We start from the raw sequence: 22,590 nt of genomic DNA, 5'->3' as shown, positions 1-22,590 counted from the left end.
ACGGCCTGTTTAATTCGTTCTGCTCTTCACGCGTTGCGGTACCTGTCAGGGCTGCGTCGAGCCATCCGTATCGACTGGCCCGGGGGACGCGGAGATGGACGGCGAGGAAATCGCTTCGACAGGGTGTCGGCCACAGCTGACTCACTGTCTCTTAGGTCGGCAGAGAGAGAGCTGCGGCTGATTATGGAGCTGAGTGCAAACTAGTCTGATCAAAAGGAAGAGAGAGAGAGAGAGAGAGAGAGAGAGAGAGAGAGAGAGAGAGAGAGAGAGAGAGAGAGAGAGAGAGAGAGAGAGAGAGAGAGAGAGAGGGGGGGAGATGGAGAACTCAGCCGCAGCTGCAGGCTTTGTAGCTAAGGTGCAATCAGAGCTAAGCATTTGCAAAGCTCGGTAGAATCCAGCGAGGGTGAGCTTGGATCGAGTCTGAGCTTGGTCTAAGCTCAGTACATAACCCGACTGAAGTAGGTTTTCGCTTGGCGCGGTGACCGAGTGACCCTGGGTACCCGATGACACACGGCGTTTTGGTGACCGTGTCCAGCGATAGCGCCCCAGGGAGGTAACGCCTGCGCCCTCCCCCCCTGGCGCCCCCAGCGCCCCCCCCCCCCCCGGAGATGACGCCGGCGCCCCGGAGATGACGCCTGGCTCACGCATGGCCGGCAGATCCAGGCGCGACAGACGCGGCATCCGTCATCAGCGCTATCCGCGACAGCCGTCACTGGTAAACGGATCATGTCACCGCGCCGATGCCGGAGGCCGCAGCGACTAATACAGCTGATAGGAGCCGAGCGAGGCCCCGGACTGGGCCGATGACGCTGACTCACAGAGTGGGTGTGAATTGATGTTAGTCAGAACTCGGACTGTATGCTACAGGACCGTATCGGCTGATGATGTCACGTCCCGTGTGGAGTGAGAAGGCGTGAGACGAGCGAGTGGATACTGGGAACAGGCAGGCAACTAAATGTGTGACCTGCTAAACGTGTAACAGCAGCGATTGCGGTCTAAAAGACGCGGTACAATACTGTAGGTTGCGTCGTTTTTACAGATGTCGCCGGGATCCCGATTCAGCAGATGCTCCCTAGAATCAGAGAGCGATGTCCCTTGTCCGCTGCATCCGCTGTCTACTCATGTTTTGTCCGATTTATAATGTACGATAAACCGACAGAGAAGGCACGATTCGCATACCAGCGAGTCGATCGTCCATCAGTGAATGACAAATGCTGCGCTCTGTCATGACAAACTAGCCCGGGCGTGTGCCCGCATCGCCTGCATACATATCGTAGTGCCAGCCACCCATGGCAGCACCAATAGGTATTTATTATGCTTAGAAGTCGTCGCAAGCAGCATGCAAAACCACGTCTGTTACCTGCTTCACATCGAAAGACATCGATACGTACTACGTTGTCTAGCTGCGGCATGCTGTGTCAGCATGCATTCGCATATGCTAGCATGCATGTTCCACAACTCTTCTGCGGAAGACGGACGCCCTATCGATAAGAAATATGACGAAAGGCCGGACAAAATGTTTGACGTGCACTCGGGTCGTGGCGGGCGCCGGCCGGCGCCGGATTGAAATCTACCGCGACGCTGCAGGCCCGTGGCTGTCATCCGGAGCCGGGCACACTCCATCATGTGAGCGAACCAACGCGAACCCGAGCGGTCCGCAGCGCCCGCTTATCGCAGGCGGCTGTCATTCGCGGCGCTGGCGGACGGACGCGCGGTGACCGTGGCGGACGCCGGACGTCATCAGGTCGGGTCGGTGTACCCCCTGGTGACCGCCCCGCCGCCGTCACTCCCATTGAAGCAGTCATCTGGTCAGGAGTGGGCATCCACACCTCCAACAGCACTGCTGGCAGCCCACCGCGTCCGGTCCCGCCACCGTCCAGTGATAAATTCGTCATGCAAATCTTTTCACCCAGATGGCTATCGACCCCCTGCCAGGACATGTTCTCCTCGGCAACAAATAGCCAGATTTGGCTGCCTCTTGTAAACCCATTGTCGACATTACTCTGCGTCTGTGCCCACACACGCTCGGCGCCGCGGCGGCCGCGCAGCGTGGCGACACTCGGTCATTTGTCCGGGCCGATTGACGACGCGTCGACACGACAGCGGCGACCGGCAGACGTCGACACCGACAAACGGTGTCCCAGGCGAGATGGACGCAGATACAGCGAAAGTGACGATGAGCTGGCAGGTGGTGGTGGGGAGGAATGAATGAAGGCATGGGAGGCATAAGGAATGTCAAGCGTAAGGCATAAGCGGAAAGTGAAAGATATTTGACCTGATGGTGCAAATGTTTCACAATACACATATGTACATAAGTGGAACGGTATGCTAGTATGTACCATCCTTATGAATTACATGGAATAACCACTGAGGAATAACCCACAAGTCTGTTTACAATAGGAACCCCAATAAAACATGTTATTTCATCAAGTAAATAAATGGCCGAATATGAGCGCAAAAGGAACTTTGCAGTCGACGCACTCTAAAGCTCTAAAGCACTCTAAAGCTAATAAACAAATAAAGTAAACAAATGTCAGTAAGCCTGAGAACGTCAATGGAATAACGATTAGTGAGCGTTTCGTATTGGTTTATTCGTACACAATTTGCTGAATAAATGAATTAGCAAACATTGCAACAACATGGAGCGCCTACCGATGTTTGGACATAACGTTTGGCGACAGTGAAGTCAGCACACGCAAGGCAACTTTGATTCATTTCCCGATGCAATTTGTCAATGCGCTGCTGAACGTTGTAGGGCTCTTAGGTATGAGTGACAACTACACGAAAAGCCAAGCCTTCCGCTAAGCGATGAGCAGGCTCTGCTTAAAACTGTTCAGTGAAAGGCTCCGCAACCTGAGACCCATCAGCAAACCACGCCACAAGAATGTCAAAAATGCTAGTGCATAAAGCGCGTGCACGCGCCCAAAGGTGGCTCTATGCAACCAACAAGGAAAGCATCGCTCGACGAGCATACTGAATCGACGGACAAAGAGTGGCCGGTCGGCTTCTGTACACGCTCGAGCGCCGCGCCGCCGGCCGTTTTCCTGCATTCCAATCATCGGCCTGGCTATAAACGCTCAGTGACTGGCAATAAACCACCCCGGTCGTGATCAAAACTGGGCCGATCGGCGATAAAACCGCCCTCATCTCGCCACTTCCTGCCTACGCGGGGGCGGCGGAGCCCCTCCCCGATCGCCCAGATGACACTCACCTGTGCTGTTGATCTTCTTGGAGATCTCCAGCTTGACCTCAGTGTTGAGGTCCATGTAGGTGGAACAGTTCCACCGGCGCGAGCGGAACTGGTGCTGGCACTCGGAGATGGCCGATGCCGCGCCCACCTTCACCGAAGACATGAAGCCCGGGTGCTTCTTGCAGAACCTGCCGGACGGGACGGCGCGGCGCGCGCGCAGATCAGAGCCTGAGTCGGCGACCGGCGCGCTCGGCTGGCTCGGAGCGCTGGTCGCGGAACGCGGCAACAACAAAAACGCGCTCAGACACGGCCAGATTACGGCGCGGATTGGGCTGCTGCTGCAGCCGAGGCTAAGCCCGCTTTGGTCGGCGCATCCAGTGATACACCCACGGACATTTACATAATGGACGGGCCGCACCGGAGCGGGCAGAACGAGGGTACACGAGCACGGCTCGGCCGCCTTATTGAGACAGACACAGAAACAGAAACAGACTAGAACACGCCGCCCTGTTCCTCCTGCTATGTACCGCCCTACAGATCACAGCTGCACGAGAAAAACGCTTGCAAAAATTCGCTCCGAGACTCCAGAAGCCTGACTTACAAACTGTAATGCACCGCACGCCACCGAGCACATATCCTGTGAAAAACGCTAGAACGCGATTCTCGGGAACGATTCACAGAAATTCCAGCATGAGATGTGTTTCTGTTAAAACAATAAAAGCCACGCAATTTATCGCAGAATGCGGCATTTTTGGTGTATCCTGCACACGGCAGCAGGTCGTGTTCGAACGCAGCGGGGTGAGCAGCACCGGGAAGTGGCCAGAAAGACATCCCCCGTACAGGACAGGGGATGGTGCGGCTGCCATCGGACAGAATACCGGTTACGGTTAGGCCCTAGCGGGTCATCCCGACCATGCAGCGCGTGACAGCGTCGCACTACTAACGCGGGAGAGAGCCTTACTGACAGCGGACTGTTGTGAACTCGTCAGTAGCTTAGCTTACAAAGACCATGGCAAAACGATGAAAAAAAAAATCATCAATAATCTTATTTTTAGTATATCAGAGGGCCCTACACATTGCATCCACAGCTATCTAGTGTGGCTATGAGAAAGGTCATATCAGAAGCGTTTGCGTGTCCCGTCTTAACTTTTTTCAGCCGCCGTATCCTAACGCGGCAATAGGTATACCCAAGGTTGGTAGATACCACGAACTCCGGACTGATGGCATTTCGTCTGCAATACGTCAGAATAGGCACCTGGTATCACAGGGCACGTGCCACACACCACCACAAAACCCCGCATCGTGGCAGACCCGGCTTTTCTGGATACACGTCAGAGGGTGGCGGTCACCGCATACTTTACATTACACGGTCATGTTGATATAATCAGTCAACGATACCTATATCAGCCTTGTCATGCAAGCTCCGCAATACACCGTTGCTGCATGAAAATGAGAATATACTCCAGACCATCGCTTGGACTTCTTTAGAATCATGATGCACGACACGATACTCATACCAACATGTCGTCATGGGTACTCTATGCTCACCTGATTTGCTGTTTGGCTAGGAGATTGTTTTTCCTGAGGTCTTCGCACTGTGATGGGTAGACGGGCATTCTCCCGACACTGCCGACACTGCTGATGGAGCTGAGTGCTCTGAAAAGAAGAGAAAAAAGATCGGGTCAATGTTAGCGCATCAAAGCCTAGCCTGTTGGTCAAGAGGACTAGTAAAGCTTATATATCCAGCTAAAACGCGGTGCGATTATTGTCTCGTAGCGAATTTTTCTCGCAAACCTGAACGAGCTGATGACATCTTACTTGCATGTTCGACCTAAAAATTGCTCAAGCCTCACATCATTTAAAGGAAAAATAATATCGGGTGGTTCAAAATATATCAGACAAAAAATGAGCTCCCCGTTGAAATATACCCCCGGCACCATCACCACCCGGGAGCCGCCATTCTTCCGGTCCTCACCACAACTTTCACCTGTGGAGGTACTCACTACCCCCATAACCAAGGAATTGGGACATTAAATCACAAAGGTGTCGGTCCCATCCTGTCGAGACGTGTTCATCCCGGCTGTCCAGCCAATAGATCGTTAACTACCGACCCAACTACCGACCTCACCAGTCACCAAGGCGCAGCGGTGAGGAGGAACAGGGGGCGGAACCACCGCGCGGCGCGGTGGGGCGACCTGGCGAGGGGCGAGAGGACGTGACAGGGTCGTAACGACGCGAAGGGTAACTAACGGCGTCAGCGGCCGCGGGGAGGGTGTTTCCGGTAAACCCATCCCGAGCGGCCACCCAGGTTTTCCTGTTCTTCTGTCGGGACGCCCAGCAGCTCCGCCCTCCCACCTCGGCGCGGTGGAGGGTTCAGGGAACAACTCAGGGGACTTTCACGGGAGCTGCCGGTAGCCAGACTGAGGGCTGGGTGCTGACGCTGACCACTGACCAACGACCACCGACCACTGACCACTGACCACCGGTCGCCGCGCCGCTCCGGCTGACCGGCGCGGCTAATTGCGCGCGCCACCGCCGCCGCTGCGCCGCCATTGTATGCAAATGGTGTGTCGGCGGCGGCGGCGGCGCAGCGAGACGCCGTGTCCAAACAGAGTCCGACCACAATGGCGGCACCTGTCGCAGTCGCTATCGTCAATCGCCGGTCTAATTCGCCAATTAATGACGGAATACACATCGAGGCGGCCAACGGTCGAGTGTGGGCCCGACAGAGATAGGGCACGCCACGCGGTCCTCGCCGGCGCCGTCAGACAGTCTAAAACACCAGACGGTGTCGCGAAGATATGGAAATGAAACGTGTTTCGAAGGTTCACGCTAGCTGGCAGCTCAGAGGCATACACGTACCATGGATCAAATAATATTCTCATCCATCCATCCATGCGTGTTATCTCATCCATGCATGTACCAAACTTCAGGTATAATGGTTTATCAATACATTACGTAAAGTACAAGTTTAAAATGCATTCATAAAAAATAAAACGTTGTAACGAGACCGATATCCACATTGCCCCTGCAGCTAAAACTTAACACCTGGCATGACGCGTTCGGTTTTCTTGTTCGTCAAAACAAAGAGGAGCGTAGAGACAACCTCTTTTCATCATCTGGTCCTAGAAGGCGCATTCGAACCATGAACTATTGGACAAAAAGAAGACACGTGTGTGCTGTTGAGTTAAATGCAATGAAATAGTTCATCACGAGAGTTCGTGGAAAAGTATATTAAAGATGCACACGGGCTCCGAGTCTCGGATGGGATTACGGACCTGGAGCGCTGGGCGTTTAAAGTTTGAAATGCTGCATTTGGCGCACGGCAGTCACACCCTAATATCAGCGAAGGTTTCTGCAGCTATGTAAGTGTGAAATAGCACTCATGGCAAAGCTAAAGCGTGTGCGGCCAAATGCAGCACGTGTAACTTGGGTAACTTGGCACTTCTAACTTTCAGCAAATTATGAAAAAATATGAGAAGCACACATGTGCATTGTGCATGGATCCGAGAGACGGATCTTCAATCTTAGTGGATCGCTATAAAATAGAGGGGTCGTATAGTCTAAGATCTCATTAGATCTCAGGACAAAGTGGAGGGGTCGGATATACACTGTAAAAAATGCTAACAAACCAGTTAGTTAATTCTTCAAGCAAAATCTAGTATTAAAACACACGTTGTTGCAAAAAACGGGTCAGGTAACACATATGTTTGCAACCTAACACCACATCCATTTCATCGAAGCAGAAAAGCTAACATCATTGTAAGCCGACAAATATTATCCGTGCAAACCATGCCGTGTTATTTGACAAACATGTTTGTTTATGCTTCCTTTGCCTTTTTTTCTGGGTAACGTGTTAACTAACAAATCAAACGCATGTTGTTACTCACAATCTTAGTTTTCTTACTACCCTTTTTGTTGTAGCATTACAAAGACCTTAGTTAATTGAAAAAATCGCCATTTTGTGCGCCCCTCTGCGCCCGCCATTGTTCAGTCTGTGCCAAGTCAGAGAAGGGAGAGGACGCGTGCGTTGTGAAGGAGCTGAGCTGTGGCGTATAAGTGTTGCGTGTGCAGTATAAGGAGCTGCTGTGGTGATGCAGAAGTGGTGATACTGTGGTGATACATAACCCGAATACGAATAATAAGAAGTCAAACAGTGAAATGATATGGATTGTTGGACATGGCTTTCATCCTTACTGGTATGGTGAGTGATTATGGGAAAGATCAGTGGAGATATTGCTGGCGTTTTAGTGTGGTTTATGTATGTCACTCATTTTCTTTTCAAATGAAGCTCCAACCAGGCTTTAGAGGGTCTCAGGTTGGAGACACTGTTCATTTGTTGACTGTCAATTGACGTCTATAAGTACATATGACGGACTGAACAATGAGCATGTTGCACACTAAAACCGCATTAAGCTTTGAACAAGAAATTAAATGTACCTAATTTTTGGTTGGGCACTCAACCAGTGAACGCGGTGAGGCGCTGTTTTATGCAATTCCTGTCACTGCAGCCATGTTGTCAAATAATTTTTTTTTTTTTTGTAGACACATGAGCCACCATGGTTCGGTCAGGGAATTTTTGCCCTTTTGTTGCAATTTAGTTTGCCCATATCGACAGAAATGAAGCATTCTCAATGTTTTCGTAATAGGTATTTGGAGCCTGTATGGTGTCATGTCTGGTGCGGATTCCTGCAGGCTATATATATATATATATATATATATATATATATATATATATATATATATATATATATATATATATATATATATATATATATATATATATATATATATATATATATATATATATATATATATATATATATATATATATATATATATATATATATATATATATATATATATATATATATATATATATATTTTAGGTTCATTTTTAGTACAATAAGAGAAATATTACTGTATGCAGTTGTAAGCTTGCTGAAAGGAGCTTGAATGCAGTTTTGAATAAACATGTTTGATGAGTTTAATTCGATTCGTTTTTTGGAGGGGGGGGGGCGGCTGTGAAAAGAGGTGACTAACACGCACATTAGTTAAGTTACACGCCTGTTCTCAAAAATGTATTTAGTTTATTAACACGCACAGCTTAGTTAGCTAACACGCAATATGTGTGTTTTGCGTACACGCATATAGCTAGTGAAAAGTGGCCGTGTGACAAACACATGTGTTACCTAACACGTCTGTAGTTATTAACAAAACACAGCGATGATAGTCAATAAACACGCTTACACGGCTTATCTTAGTAACCTGGCAAATATTCGAAAACTAGGAGGTGTGTTTCAAAACACGCTATTCAACCTTTTGCGTGTAATTGAAAACACACTTAGTCATGAAATGCGTGTTTTGCTTACACGCCTATGGTTAGTGAAAAGTGGCCGGATAACTAACTAGTTGGTAAACTTTTTTTACAGTGGAACTGTAATTTGAGGGTATTTTGCTAGTTGCCAAAGTAGGTATTCCCCCAGCTCATAGAGGAGAAGTTTTTTTTTTTACTTAGCCTCTATTTATGCTAATAATGATGTCATTGGTCCCATGTCGCGATGTCTGGTAAATTGGCACAATCACGTCAACAAACCACTGTCATGTATTAATCGATTTTTTATATTTACAACTCTGCCATCAGCGAACGAGCAAAATATCAGCAAACAAATTGTGAGCTAATAACATCAAATCAGTTTGTCCGATTCCTCATTTATGGACGAAAGTATTACACATATTATCAATCGTCAATCGGTCCCTAAATTCTCATATTAGGACCTCACTGCATGACCCACAACAGGTATCCAATATCCATCCTAGTTCTAAACAAAGCCATTTTACCCCACCAATTGCTGCCCTTGGAAACCCTTCCGGTTATTGCCACCTTAGCGACTGACTCGGGTGCCAGTAGGTATCGCTTCCCAGTGCCCATCTCGCACGAATCAGCCCCTTCCAGCCCCTCCCCGCCCCTCTCACCACTCCCCACACCTGTGCGCAGCGCCCCGGGGCCGGTGGGGGCGGCCGGCCGGTGGGGGAGGGCGGCGGGCGGCGGGCGGGCCGCTCAGCATACCGCTGTAATGATCATGTCCATCTCTCGCCGCAGCGCGGCCCCCCGTCGCCGGCAAACAAGGTGTCGCGGCGGGGGGCGTCCGGCTCATTCCCAGCCGCGCCGACCTCCGACCGACTGACGGCCGCCCAGCGGGCGCCCAGCGGGACTCCGGCCAGCGCCGGCCGGCCGGCCAGCACAGCGCCGCTGAGATCGCCGGCCAAGCCCTCAGATCGAGTCTGCTGATGTCTGCGCGGGCGGCCACTGTTTTCCATTGCAGCCAAAGCCGGTGGCTGGGAGAGGCGCTGTGAACTGATGGTATCGCGGCTCTGGGCATTTGTTCATATTACTCCCGACTTTGTTATCCATGCTTACCGGCCGAGATACACTGCCGACAAGCCCCCTTCAGTCGCAATGAGCGGCTTGCAGCTCTCTCCTGAGAGGATAATCGTCATTCAGCTCGTTTTGGCCGTTTCCTCTCATAACTACCCATGCATTTTATACAAGAGATTAGTGTGAATCTCTGTTCAGATGGATGCTCCCACAATTCGTCAGGTGGGAGTACGGAGGCCCGCCTGGGTGCCTCACAGCCAAGTCCTCTACCTAACAACTGCACTTCAGTGCTAAGCCGCGCAGGATTCCGTGACACGTGCAGGGCCGGGTTTCTCGGCGGCCGCGGGAGCTGGTCGGCCGCTGGCGCTGTCGATCCATAGCAGCCTATCGCGGCCCATCTATGGCACGGTCTGGGAGGCGGTGTCATCACCCGACTGCTGCCGCTCGGCCCTATATAGCCGCACCGAGCGACCGGGGCGGCCGGCACCCCCGCCGGACCGCTCCGCCGACCGACACGGGCGCGGGGGCACCGAGGCGGGGCACGGCACGGGGCACGGAGCACGAGCATTGGACAGGTTATGGGAAACGAGAGACGAGAGACGAAAGATGGGAGACGAGAGAAGTGAGAGGGAGACAGGGGACGAGAGATGGGACACGGAACGGGATGAGTCAGCGGGATATGACACAGGATCTATGGCTGTCGTGAAAGGGAACATGGAATGGATTAGACATGGGACGGAGCGGACTCAGCCGATACACCGTCATGCAACCAAATCTCCGTGCATGTTAGCAAAGCCCGGTCTAAATCTGGCCAGTAGTATCGATGGAGGCCACATTGTTGGACCGCTCCACCCAATCATTTCATGGAGACAGCTTTGACAGCAACAACCGAGCCACCCTGACAACTGTTCGATAGATTCCCGGGGCAACGCCCGCCTCGACAGGTAGATGCAGCTGCTGCAGGCACGAGACGGGAACCTCGCCCTTTCCCTACCTAATCGGCTCTCGACAGGCATACTGAATGCCCCACCAGGGTCATGTGGCATGTTTTCAGGATCGATCTACGTCAGTTTGATGCATACTTTGAGCTCGCAGACGCACGGACAACGACTGCAAGCGACAGCCAGCGCTGGACATGGGTGACAGGAGTCAGCTCCACTTGACGTAGCGACATGAAGTCTCGGCCAGCGGCAGCGGCAGCGACCGTAAGCCGCCGGGTGGGGTGAGCTGGAGGGCAGAGGAATCACAGAGAAGCTTATGCACGCTCCTCAACTGAGGGAGCACTCGGCGAGCTCACAGCACACCCCTGCTGAGGGCCCAAGTCACGACTTCACTCCATGCATGTCCGCCAGGCTGAACAGTCAGCGCAATATGCCGGGAGTTGGGTCGCGCCTTTGGTTCGCGCTCAAGCTGTGACCACCCCTGGTTCATCCCTGGCTCACCCCTTGCTCACCCTTGGCTGACCCTGACTATTCCCTCGACTTACTCCTGACTCACCCCTGGCTCACCCCTAGCTCACTCCTGGCTCACCCCCGGCCACATCAGGCCCACCCCTGGCTCCGGCTGACCGAAGCCCGCGCGGCCAATAATTATGCGCGGTCGCTATCAAGCAGCGCTGTCGATAATGGCGCACAAAAAGCGCGCTGGGCAAGGACAGAATTTCCATTCGATAATAAATCTCAGCGGAGAGCCGCGCTGGCAATACTGAGGGATGCCGGCTGAGGCGGCGAAGGAGAGAGGGTGGAGGGGAGGAGGAGTGGAGGCGAGGAGGCAGTGAAACGGTGAAGGTGGGGCGGCAACCAGTGTTTCGTGAAACGCGTTCTATCGCTATATCGTTCTATCGTTTTATCGATACAGACTGATAAAATATCTTTCGGATGATGTTACACAAGACTCATATGCTGACTGAATATGTTGGGGACTAAGCGGATACCCGAACCAAGAAATTGCACCCGATTAACTAAGCTCACACTATCCGAATCGGAAAAAAAATACGCCCTCCCGCTCACCCCTTCACCTACAAGCAAGTAGCATTGACCAATGACCATTTCAGCTATGCAGCGATGCCGACCCGCGTCAGACCGGGCCGACCCATCGCCCACCACTTTGGCTTCTGCTCTCCCCATTAGTTCCATCCCCTATCACCTGTTGTAAGCCCTCCATCGCAACACCACTTAGTCCGCAGCGATCACCGACGGCAATGTGACATTCATGGGGCACTGTCCAGCTCCGGGTCACTCCCGCGACCCGCACCCGTCAGCGCGAGCGGTGAGCTGACCCGACCAGCAGCGCCGCGGCTCCGGATCTCCCGATCGGCATGTGCTCGTGCGATGGAGTTGGCTTATCTGAGATGACCTTGGCTCGACTGCATGCGCTATATATTCACAGCGTGTGGACTTGGGATTTTACTGAAGATACGATGCACGGAGTGCTCACAAATATAAAACGTCTTCTGGGCTTTGGGTGTGCGATATTTATGAACTTGCTGGTGGGTGAATATTTTTGAAGATAGAATTGGGTTGTGTTTACGCTTGTATCTTGTAAATCGCACAGAAGGGTGTTTGGGCTGTGAGCCAAAAACCAGCTGGCCAGTGATAAACGACCTCGTGTCAAGCGGGTGGATTACATGAAACTCACAAGTAGTTAAACGCAAATACAGCTTGTAGGATATCAATCGACACAGCTGTTATTTGCCTGAGTGTTTGTTGTTGGATATTCGATACATATCTGGGCTACTTGGTGTTTCACTGTAGCAAACACGGACCGATTTCGCCACGAACTATTGCAGTTACTTAGCGTCACACTTTGTCACGGAGGACCGTGTTGAGAGCTCGTCACGGACTGCGTGACGTCACGCGTCACGGTCAATCACCTACAGCCACGGTGGCCTGGTGGTGCGTATCTCGCCGTAACGATTCGTGACAGTTCAGCCGGCTTCAGATGCAGAATCGTGATGGCTCGAGCGAAAGTAAGGACTGAAAGAACGGCTGCTGAACGTGATGACAAAAGAACAAAGCGTCTGCATCTCCAGAAAAAATGCGATAGTCTTTAACTCAGAATTGGATTCAAAGTTGAGCTCATTTTCAGCTCAGCGCTGCATCAGTTTCAAGCTTAGAGTCCTATCAGTTCTAAGAAAACATTGTAAGGCAGGCCAACACTCAAGAGGACGAACGGTCGTGAAGACAGCCAGACACTAACTGCTCACTGCGTGACACCTTCTGTCCTCATCTGTCTCTTCTTGGCAGCTACTACGAGCTATATATCCCGACCTCCCACGCCTAGCGAGTACTGCTGAACATATGTTCTATCCTCAGCGAAGCAGATCAACGTCATCAACGTCATTCAACGCCATCGGGACGGCGTCTTGGACCAAGTAGACCGGGAAGGACCAAGGAGTGGCAGAGGTGATCAGGGAAGCGCCGGCGCGCAGGTCAGGCGCGGTGGTCCGCTGGTCCAGGGAGCGGCAGAGGAGGCAGTCAGCCGGTCCGCTCTCAGTCTGATGAAGCGCCCACCACCGGCACTAACTCTGTCCGCCCGCCCACCACCGGGATTGGCCGTCGACACCGCATCCAAATCGACTCATTAGCTTTTTGTCGCCGCGTCACCGGGCCGCACCGATCGCGCCGGTGTGAGGGAAGGACACCCCACCTGACGGGATGAGGCGACAGCGGCGGTGGTGGCGCACCGGGGGCTGAGAGGACGTGGAGCTGGCGAGGAAAGTGGCTCGTGAACAGACATGATGACACGGGACAGGTATCGTGACGACAAAGATGTCAAGAGCTCGGTGATTGAGATCTGTGAGTGGACGGAGTCGAAGACATTAGGCACTTGTATCTGTTGAAGGAGGCGTTTGCACTCTGCGTTTTAGCTGGTAAGACGCATCCAGATGTATATTGCCTAGCAATCAAGGATCGACACCAGTGCGGATGCATTTCCAGCACATTTGCGCAACATTCCGTTCCGCAGGACATGATCGTCTGGGTCACTCTGATGTGAGAATCCAGCTTCTTTCATCCACCCACCAGCAGTTCATGCTCAAAATTCCACACGGAGGGCACGATTATACACCGATGTAGTGTGCCAAGCGTCGCGTCACATTATACGGCCGAATCCATCGAGCAGCATGGCACGGCTGGCTGCGCGTCAAACGGTCTGACTAGCTAGCTGTCGTCGCCTGAAAGCGTGTGCCGCTCCTCTACCAGCTGCTTCTCTCAGGAAAGGCGCCGCCAACGACAGACCACGTCGTGTTTACAGACAGGGGCACGGCCGGGCGCGGCGGACCAGACTCCGGTGAGCCTCCTTTTGGGTCGGACTCGGCGCGCCGGAGAGGGCTACCTGTCTCCCTCCGAAGCCGTCACCGTGGGTCCGCCGGAGCGCGGTCAGGGACAGGGTCCGGCTCCGGGCCGGGTCCGGTCGAGCACGGCCCAGACAGCTCGGCCTCAGAGCGATCCTATCGACGGCCGCGGCCACCCCCGCACCGGGCGAGTGCCGGCAGCACCGGTCAGGCCGGTCCTCAGGTCTGCCAGACTCATCAGACACAGCTCCGTCCCCATGTCACAACAGCTGCCGTTTTGTCGGATTAGCGAAACTGAAGGCTACAATCAGATGGCTGTGTAGAATTCCAAGCCTGCGGTTTGATAAGTCAAATGAATAGAGCTGTGGTGCAAACATGACAAATAGAACGTCTCCATTAGTCTAACGATTCACTAAATTTAGATGCAATGTTAAAGTAATAGTGTATAAGGAACGTTAATCATGTGATAAATCATTTGGCTTGACTAATAAGGCATCTCCCACATTATCTTCAACAACTGATATCAGGATCACGACGTATCGCACAGTACTGACAAGTAAGCTGTTGCCGAAAATTGTCTCCGACATATAGATACTAGTATATAATACGGCAATTAGGATATTATATAACTTGTTGATTGTTGTTCTCGTACGTCTACTCGTAAAGCCATTTCACCACTACGAACATAACCAATATATAAAGACAAAAAGGCAGCATGACAGACAAACGATACGCAAACGTGTTCCTGTGCTTCATTAAGATAGCTTCAACCAGCCAAGCAGTATCAAAAAAGCACTCCTTTTAACTCATTCAGGCAAGTAATTCTGTTAAAAAATATCCGCTCCATCCAATTATACTCAGCCCAACAAGTCATGTTGAGCTTGTCATGGTCGGCGCTCTTAGCTATGTAACATGCATTCTTCGCGGTCAGTTCTGACTGCCTTCCCAGCCTGGGTTCACATCAAATGGTGAGCCTGCACCCACGTGCACGCCTCTCCCAACCTTCGGCGAGCCTCCCTCGACGTCTGATAGTTCGGCGAGCTCACGTGACTCACCCGGTAATCGACCTTCGTCGACCTCGACCGTCGCGCTGCTTTGATCCGCCGCTCGCAAACACCCCCGACGCCGTGCACCGCACTTTGATTCAACGTTTGTGGCAAACTTGGGAGAGCGGTGCCTGGCTGGAACCGTGCGGGTTTCATCAGGCAGCTGGCGAGGCCGGGTCAACAGCAGGCGTCGCAGTCTGTATGGCAAACCAGACTGTCTGGGAGACTGTGTAATCGGTAGGGGCATACCCAAGTCTAGCTACAGGAAGTGAGTGCGCATAGGTTGACGAGTTCTGGAGCAGCTACTCAACATGCAAGAAAATTGCATCAGAAATGTACGCTGTGTGCCAGAGCTTCTTGAACTGTGTGAGAGCCGCCGATCTCTTGAAATAGCGATGAAGCCCACAAGTCGAGCCTCTGATGCCTTATGTGAGCATGACTCAGACCAAGTCACAGCCCCAGACGACCCATACCGGTGTTCAGCTCCACACAGCAACGGAGTCTCGACCTCAACTCGAACCAGATGGCGACGGAGATCTGTGCCCAAAATACTCGTATCTGCCCCGTAAGCACCTTTGGTGAGTCAACACCGGAAAACATGACGAATTTAGCACGTGTATGGTCGGTGGGTGACGCAACGGACAAGCTACCAAACCACATGAGTATGCAACTGCAGGGTTAATCCGCTTTGTCGGTGCCCGTTTTCCATTCCAGACGTCTCCTACAGGGCGGTTGGCGGTGCGCCAATGCTTCACGAGATGTGGACATGTGTCCACTGCGAGAAGAGTCTGTGTATGAAGTGAGAAAGGCAAGCCTGTGGCTGGTATCACGGAAGGAACGTCGCTTTTATAAAACAAAGTCGAAGCTGTTTTTGACGCTTCTGTAGCTGATCTAGCCAGATGGACGGATGGAAACTGTTGCGCTGCATCTGTTGTCAGGTAAACACAGCGAGTGAGTCACTCAAGTCTGCCAGGTGACTGTTCACTGCTGGAAGAGTGTTGGAGGAAAGGGCAGATACTTAGGGGAGACGAGAGATTCTTGAGGAAAGGGAAAGAGAGCGAGAGAGGGGGGATGAAATCACTGACGAGGAGAGGCGGAAGGGGGCCATACATAGGCAATGCATATCTAAGAGATCAGCAGGACATCGAAGAACTTGAATTTGATCTGTGAGGGTCGGTCCATAGGTAGATAATAGGAAACAAGATACCAGGCTGACCGTTGGCATTGAAGGTTTTCCGACAATCCATCACATTATGAGATGGTTTGGCCAGGTGAACGATACCCAGAAATGGGATAAAGGCAGTAGATTGTAGCCATCTCCGGCGGTTAGCCGCCAGCGCGCCCTGCTTTATGCCATGATACTGTACCAACACTGCGGCTATTTTCTATTGTGCGCCCGCAGACGGTCGGTTGTGGTCCATTGTGCCTTTTGTGGCGACTGGCCGGCGCACTGAGCCGTACCCTCGCCCCGGCGAGCTCTGGAGCCCGGTTCGTGGCCGCGGCGCGCACCTCGCCTGGTAATCATCCGCCATGGGAAGCATGCGCTTTTTTGTTCCCGGGTGAAGCGGCCAATTTCGGCTGGCCATACACCGGCTCATTGGCATGCAGACGGGGTTACTAATCTGGGAGGACGCCGACGGTGATTCCGGCCTGGCCGGCGAGAAGTGAGGGTACTGGTGGCCCCGCCGACCCGCTGCGGTCACAAAGAACGTCTCACCCTCTCTTCCCACCGTGCGCTCACCATCCTGGAGAACGGGTAAGTCCGACAGACCATGGTCTAACAGGCCAGTCGACAACCCAGTCCACAGGCCAGTCCAACAGGCCAGTCCGACAGCCCAGTGCGACAGGCTAGTCCAACAAGCCAGTTGACAGCCAGAGGACAGACATAGGTCTGATGTTGAGAGCATCTCTGACACCTGGCCGACAGCCACTGCACCGCTCCCAATCCGTCGACCCCACTCAGGTTACCATCGCAGTCAGACGCGTGACACTGAGACAGGGAGCCGCCGCAGTGTCTCTGAGGCAGCTGGCTGATGTTGCCCACCTGCTGTCGCACCTCTCCCGTGACCGGTAGGCCTGTTCTCGTGCTGTTGCTCGTGTCGCTGCACGTGTTGTCGCTATGACACGTGGGCCGAGCTCCAGCATATGGCACGTGTCATGGTAACTGTCAGCCAGCTGAGTCGCCGTGTTCGGAGGTCCGACTACAGTCCAACACCGCCTGACAGCGTGTCCTGAATTGAAATCCTCACTTGATGAGGCAGGTGCTCCATGGCTCAGTCTTTAACCCGGACCTACCATGTTCACGTTCATGTTTACGGACCTACCTCAGTTCGAAAAATAAATAAAGACATCCGGATATCGAGATCACGTCTCGAAAGCAGGCCGTTCTACAGAAACCAGAAAAATAGCAGCTTTCGTTTTTACACGAAAACCAATTCCAAACCTCCCTCCCCACCCGTTCAGCCACATCAAAAGCCGAAAGGTGTTGCACGGTCAAATCAAGCATGCACGAGAGACGTCGAATGCGTCAGCGCAGATGGTGCTCTTCCCCCGTCATCTGGTGTTTGTTAAAGGCTATCTCCACTCCCCTTCGTAAGGGCTCCAACTCTGTGAAAATGACAAGACTGAAAACCCCTCGGCCGACAGTGTGCGTACGGCGCGTGCGGTACCAAGGCCAGTTGGCTCGTCTTGTGGGACTGAATAAGAGAGCAGCGCATCTGGGTTCCATCAGACAACAAGGATTGTGGGATTTGCGCTAACCAAGTCTGTGAAACGCTCAGCAACAAGGAACGGTTCCTGTGACTTTGAACTGTCGAGCAGTCATTTTGCAATCCAATCGGTACGGCTCTAGGTTAAAATTGGAAAAATAAAATATGCGGCATTGGATATGAGTGTTGCTGTTCTCTCCTCTCCTCTCCTCTTCTCTCCTTTCCTCTCCTCTCCTCTCCTCTCCTCTCCTCTCCTCTCCTCTCCTCTCCTCTCCTCTCCTCTCCTCTCCTCTCCTCTCCTCTCCTCTCCTCTCCTCTCCTCTCCTCTCCTCTCCTCTCCTCTCCTCTCCTCTCCTCTCTTCTCCTCTCCTCCTCTCCTCTCCTCTCCTCTCCCCTCCTCTAATCTCACCTCCTCTTCTCCCTTCCCTCTCTCCATCCTCCCCTATTCACAGTGACCGGCCGACACCGCCAATTACCTGAGCGACATGTGCTCCTCACTCTCTCCTCCGGACAGAGCAGGGGAGAAGGGTCTGCACTCGACCGTACGACAGCCGGCGCTAAAAGCCCTCTCGGCCGTGAGTCGTCGAGCAGTCAGCACCGGTTACTGAGCAGCACGCCGAACATCTGGTGCGCGTGCCAACGGAGCTGAGAGCCCGCGTTACACCACTCGAGTGTATGTAAGGCACACGGCAGCTAGACCTGACGAGGGTAGATGGAGCAAGGCAGTGGGGCCCTCGCGAGGGTCTCGGGCACGTGCTCACAGGAACACTGCACCTGGGGCCGACGGAGGAAAAATGGATTGGCACGGTCGTGTGAGTAAAGGATTGTGAGAGCGTTTGTGCGCAGCGTGAACATATCCAGACAGCAGGTAGTGAAAGAAAAGTCAGGGTCATGATCAGGAGCGGGGTAAGGGGATGGTGATTTTCTTCTGTCGCTGGTAACAGGGAAACCCGGAGAAATTATGTGCGGTTGGTTGAAGGGCAGCCGGAGCCACCGTGGACAAGGGTGAGGCTAGAAAGAAGGCGCCGGGCTTTGGCTATGCATGCAGACAAATTAAGCGCCTCAGCCGACCGAATCTGGTGTAAATAATCGTTATCCAATTCAGTGTGGGCTCTCTCCCTGAAAGATGCGATGTGGCTAGGGTGCGGCCAGCTCGAGACTGTGAGATATCTCACCACTCAGTACCGGTTTCACCCGAGCATATCTCACCTCTCAGGGCCGGGACCAGCTGTTTGGCCATGATCTGTGACATGCGCGCGCACCGGGCTCGCTTTGTGGGCTCCGGCGGTAATAGAGGGGCGCCACTCGGCAGGCATCGCGAGATATGAAACGGGATGAGAGATGGGCGAAGCTTGATGTGGGAGATGGATAGGAAAGGATGGAAAATGGGAGATAGGTGTAAGGGGTTAGGAGACTGAGAATAGATAACAAACGTAACGCATTTTTTGGGGGCCGGGGGGGGGGGGAATCGGCAAGGATCAATTCATTGTTCAAAGATTGCCAACCACCCATATCATAATAAAGTCAGAAGCATTACAATAAAAGCCAGGCACATGAGAGTGACCCACAGACTGGCGCCACACTTTCTCGACGGTACCCGGTGGCCGACACACAGCGCGGTATGATTTACCAGCCTCCGGTGTCACTCGTCAGAGACCCACTGTATCGGCCATCACCGCTCCACGATCTCCGCTCAGATACGGGAGGCATTTGTCGTCCATTTGTTCGGGACCGCCTATCTGCGCCGTCACCGTCGCTGCCAGCACGGAGCGCTCGGCGGGTGGTGACCGAGTGTGCCACTGGTGGTGCTGGGGCAGTGGTGATGGTGGTGGTAGCGGGAGTTCTGGTGATGGTAGTTCACCAAAGCAGTCGGGAAGCGAAAATAATTGAATTGTTTAGCTCTCAACACAGTTAAAACAACATATAGTTCCATGAGCCCATGGCAGCAAAATGTGAGCAAATAAGCTTAGAACATGCAATATCATGGAGACAGCGAAGTAGAAGGATAGAACCGCTTGTTTTGGGTTGGTAATTGGCATGCTAGAGCAAGTAAGATGAAGGGTGATACGGATGTGAGAAGGCTTTCTTTTTAAATGAAATGCTTAATTGGACACATTGAGACAAGCACCAAATGATGCCTTGTGTCTGTTGCAAATTTGGTGCAAATCTGGTAGATGCCTGAGGTTGACTGTGCTGGCGGGGGAGTCAATGGCGATGTTAGAGTGAGTTTGCGAAATCTGTGGATCCGCGGATTTCCTAGGGTATCCGCGAAGTCCCTAGTGGCTCCGCGGATGAACATCAAGTCTAGTATATTCGCGGATAAACGGGCGGGGATCCGCGGATGAACAAGACTCTTCAGGATAACCGCGAACTCCCTGAAGAGTTGACGAGATCCGCGAACCACCCGGGGAATCCGCGGAGTAACGATTCATTCTAGTGAGTTTGCGAAGTTCCTATGCGTTTCGTGCAGCTACCTAGACTAGAATGCATGGCATATTGGGTAGATCATCTGCGACTTTACCCGCGCCCCGTTGGGGTCTGCCGGAGCAACGCGCCCTGTTGTGGGGGGGGGGGGCATTTTGGCCCCCTCCCCCTAAGATCTCGAGAACCACGCAACATAGCAACAAGCCGCAAACAGTGTTGGGTAGCCCCGGCGGAGAACTACCTTGTGACCCAATTTCATTGACCTAGGTCAAAGCGAGTGAGGTCAGGTCAAATGTCGAATTTTCACCGTTTACAGGCATTTCAAGAAATGTGTTGTAAAATCGAGTAAAATGCATGTCATTGAAAATCATCGATGGGAATTGTTCGTTAAACACATATTTTGCTAGCTGAGGTCACTGATGCCAGGTCAGGTCACTGAGGGTCAGAATATTAAAATATCATGTGATTCATGTTTTATGGTCCATTTTACATGACAAATGCGATTATGTGGGTCAGGCAGCCTTTGGGGCCAGTTAAGGTTATGTTCTGTTGAAGTTCAGGTCAAGGTCAGGTCAAATGAGGTCAAATTTAAGCTGATTTAAAAAATGGTAATCGATTCGATGCAGCTCGTCACGGGGAGCCTAATGGTGGTCTTTGTTTTGCGCTACGTGGTCTAGAATTGCTAAAAAATTGAGTTAAAAAATTTGACGTCATCAATTTTGAACAGTTTTTTTCGCTATAGCTTGGCCAAAAAAGGAGATATCGATCTAAAATTTGGTATGGAGATAGAAGATCGCACGGACTATCATACATATTCCGGTTTTTTCGTAATGCAAAAATTTTGGGATAATTTTGCGTTTTTCTAAAAAAGACTAAGTTTTTTTTGGGGGGGTTAAAATCCCACAATTTTAAAAAATCCGAGATAACAGTTTTTAGCGCCGTTTTATTTCTACACAACCACATAAAGAACTTTGAAATTGCTTGGTAACCGTAGCTTTTGTGATGGTTTCAAAATTTCATGTTTTTTGGTCATTTTTGTTCGAACATGACCTCAGTTTGACCTCAATAACTCCTGACCTAAGGTGACGTAAGACTTGAAATTTTGTGTGAAGATGTCAAATTGATGCCCGGGAAGGAACTAAAAATTTGGCATTCAGGATAAACCATAGGGGGGGGGGGGCACATTGCCTCCCCCAACGGGGCGAGGGCTAACCCTCGCCCGTATTATTGTTTTCTCGGACGCTACCGTGTGCGGGGGGAGGGGTCCGCAGGGGAGGGTTCCGTTGGAACCCTTGCCGTGCGGCCCCTGATCGAGCTAAACCTTTCGCGGAAAAATATAGCTTGCTTTCCGTGGTTACATAGAAGAAGCCAATAATACCCAAACCATACAGCCCCAGGCCATTGGTATTTGGTTGACATTCCAGGTCGATTCCAAATAGCATAGGGGACATCCTGTCTTTTTAATCGTCTTTGAGACGCAACAGCCAACAACCTCAATTGATGCCAATGCGTGATTAACTTTTCATTAGTTTGTTTGCAAGCTCGCAATGGCTTCGGCCAATTACCGTCAACTTGGGTCAAATAACTATATTCAAAGGCGGGTTGATATGTACGTGTTGGGTTCTTGTATCGAAGTTCAACATTGCCATTGCCCCTCCAGTCCAAATGTTCCCCAGAATAGATACTGTGGCGCCGGGCTGGAGCGGCTGAAGGCGCGGTGCTGACCGGTCGAGTCAGGTCGGCTGTGGCAAAAGGGCAAGTTGGGGGGGGGGGCAACTACCCCACCAACTGTACAGGAAGCTCCGTCCCTGGGGAAGAGTGATCATTACTGTTATTCATACATACTTGCATACATTCACATGATCGCTCAGATGCGCGCCTTTCCAGCTTTCCATTAATGGTTGGGAGAAAAGTAAGCAGACTGGTCGCAGAAGTCCAACCACGCCAAAAATGGCTTACCGTTCATTATTTAATTGCATATTAATATTTGCGAGCGACGTCTAAGCGAGATGAAAGAATAATTCACGAACTCACTATAGAATGAATCGGTACCTACTCAGTGAATTCCAACAGCAACTGGGAAAACACCAATACGGGCGAGGGTTAAGTCGCAGACGATCTATCCAATATGTCTTGCATTCCTGTCATAAGATAGCTGCACGAAACGCATAGGAACTTCGCAAACTCACTAGAATGAATCGCTGCTCCGAGGATTCCCCGGGTGGTTCGCGGATCTCGTCAACTCTTCAGGGAGTTCGCGGTTATCCTGAAGAGTCTTGTTCATCCGCGGATCTCCGCCCGTTTATCCGCGAATATACTAGACTTGATGTTCATCCGCGGAGCCACTAGGGACTCCGTGGATTCCCTAGGGACTCCGCGGATCCACCGATTTCGCAAACTCACTCTAACAGCGACACTGAGAATACGGATGTATCGCTTTCCTGGTAGCACTTAATCCATGGTGAGGTGCATGTTCTATATATGTTTTTGACTGTAACGAAAAGAAAACTTCTGACAGTCTTACTGGACACGACAAGTTCGAAAACATC

The 22,590-nt window shown here is 51.9% G+C and overlaps 1 protein-coding gene across 1 annotated transcript in view; it reads right to left on the bottom strand.

Annotated features, from left to right (window-relative positions):
* The window catches only part of LOC122377743 (protein Wnt-4-like), a 73,156-nt gene that overhangs the window by 19,430 nt on the left and 31,136 nt on the right, over positions 1-22,590 (bottom strand). Inside the window, exons 2-3 of the mRNA XM_043358122.1 lie at positions 4,739-4,846; positions 3,212-3,378 (exon numbers count right to left, since the gene is read on the bottom strand). Of these exons, the coding sequence (XP_043214057.1) occupies positions 3,212-3,378; positions 4,739-4,846 (275 nt within the window). The remainder of the gene's footprint in view (positions 1-3,211; positions 3,379-4,738; positions 4,847-22,590) is intronic.

This window comes from Amphibalanus amphitrite, unplaced genomic scaffold, assembly GCF_019059575.1.
Source record: "Amphibalanus amphitrite isolate SeventyFive unplaced genomic scaffold, NRLGWU_Aamphi_draft 000049F_arrow, whole genome shotgun sequence".
Classification (NCBI taxonomy): Eukaryota; Metazoa; Arthropoda; class Thecostraca; order Balanomorpha; family Balanidae; genus Amphibalanus; species Amphibalanus amphitrite.
This window is presented reverse-complemented; position numbering and strand designations above follow the sequence as displayed.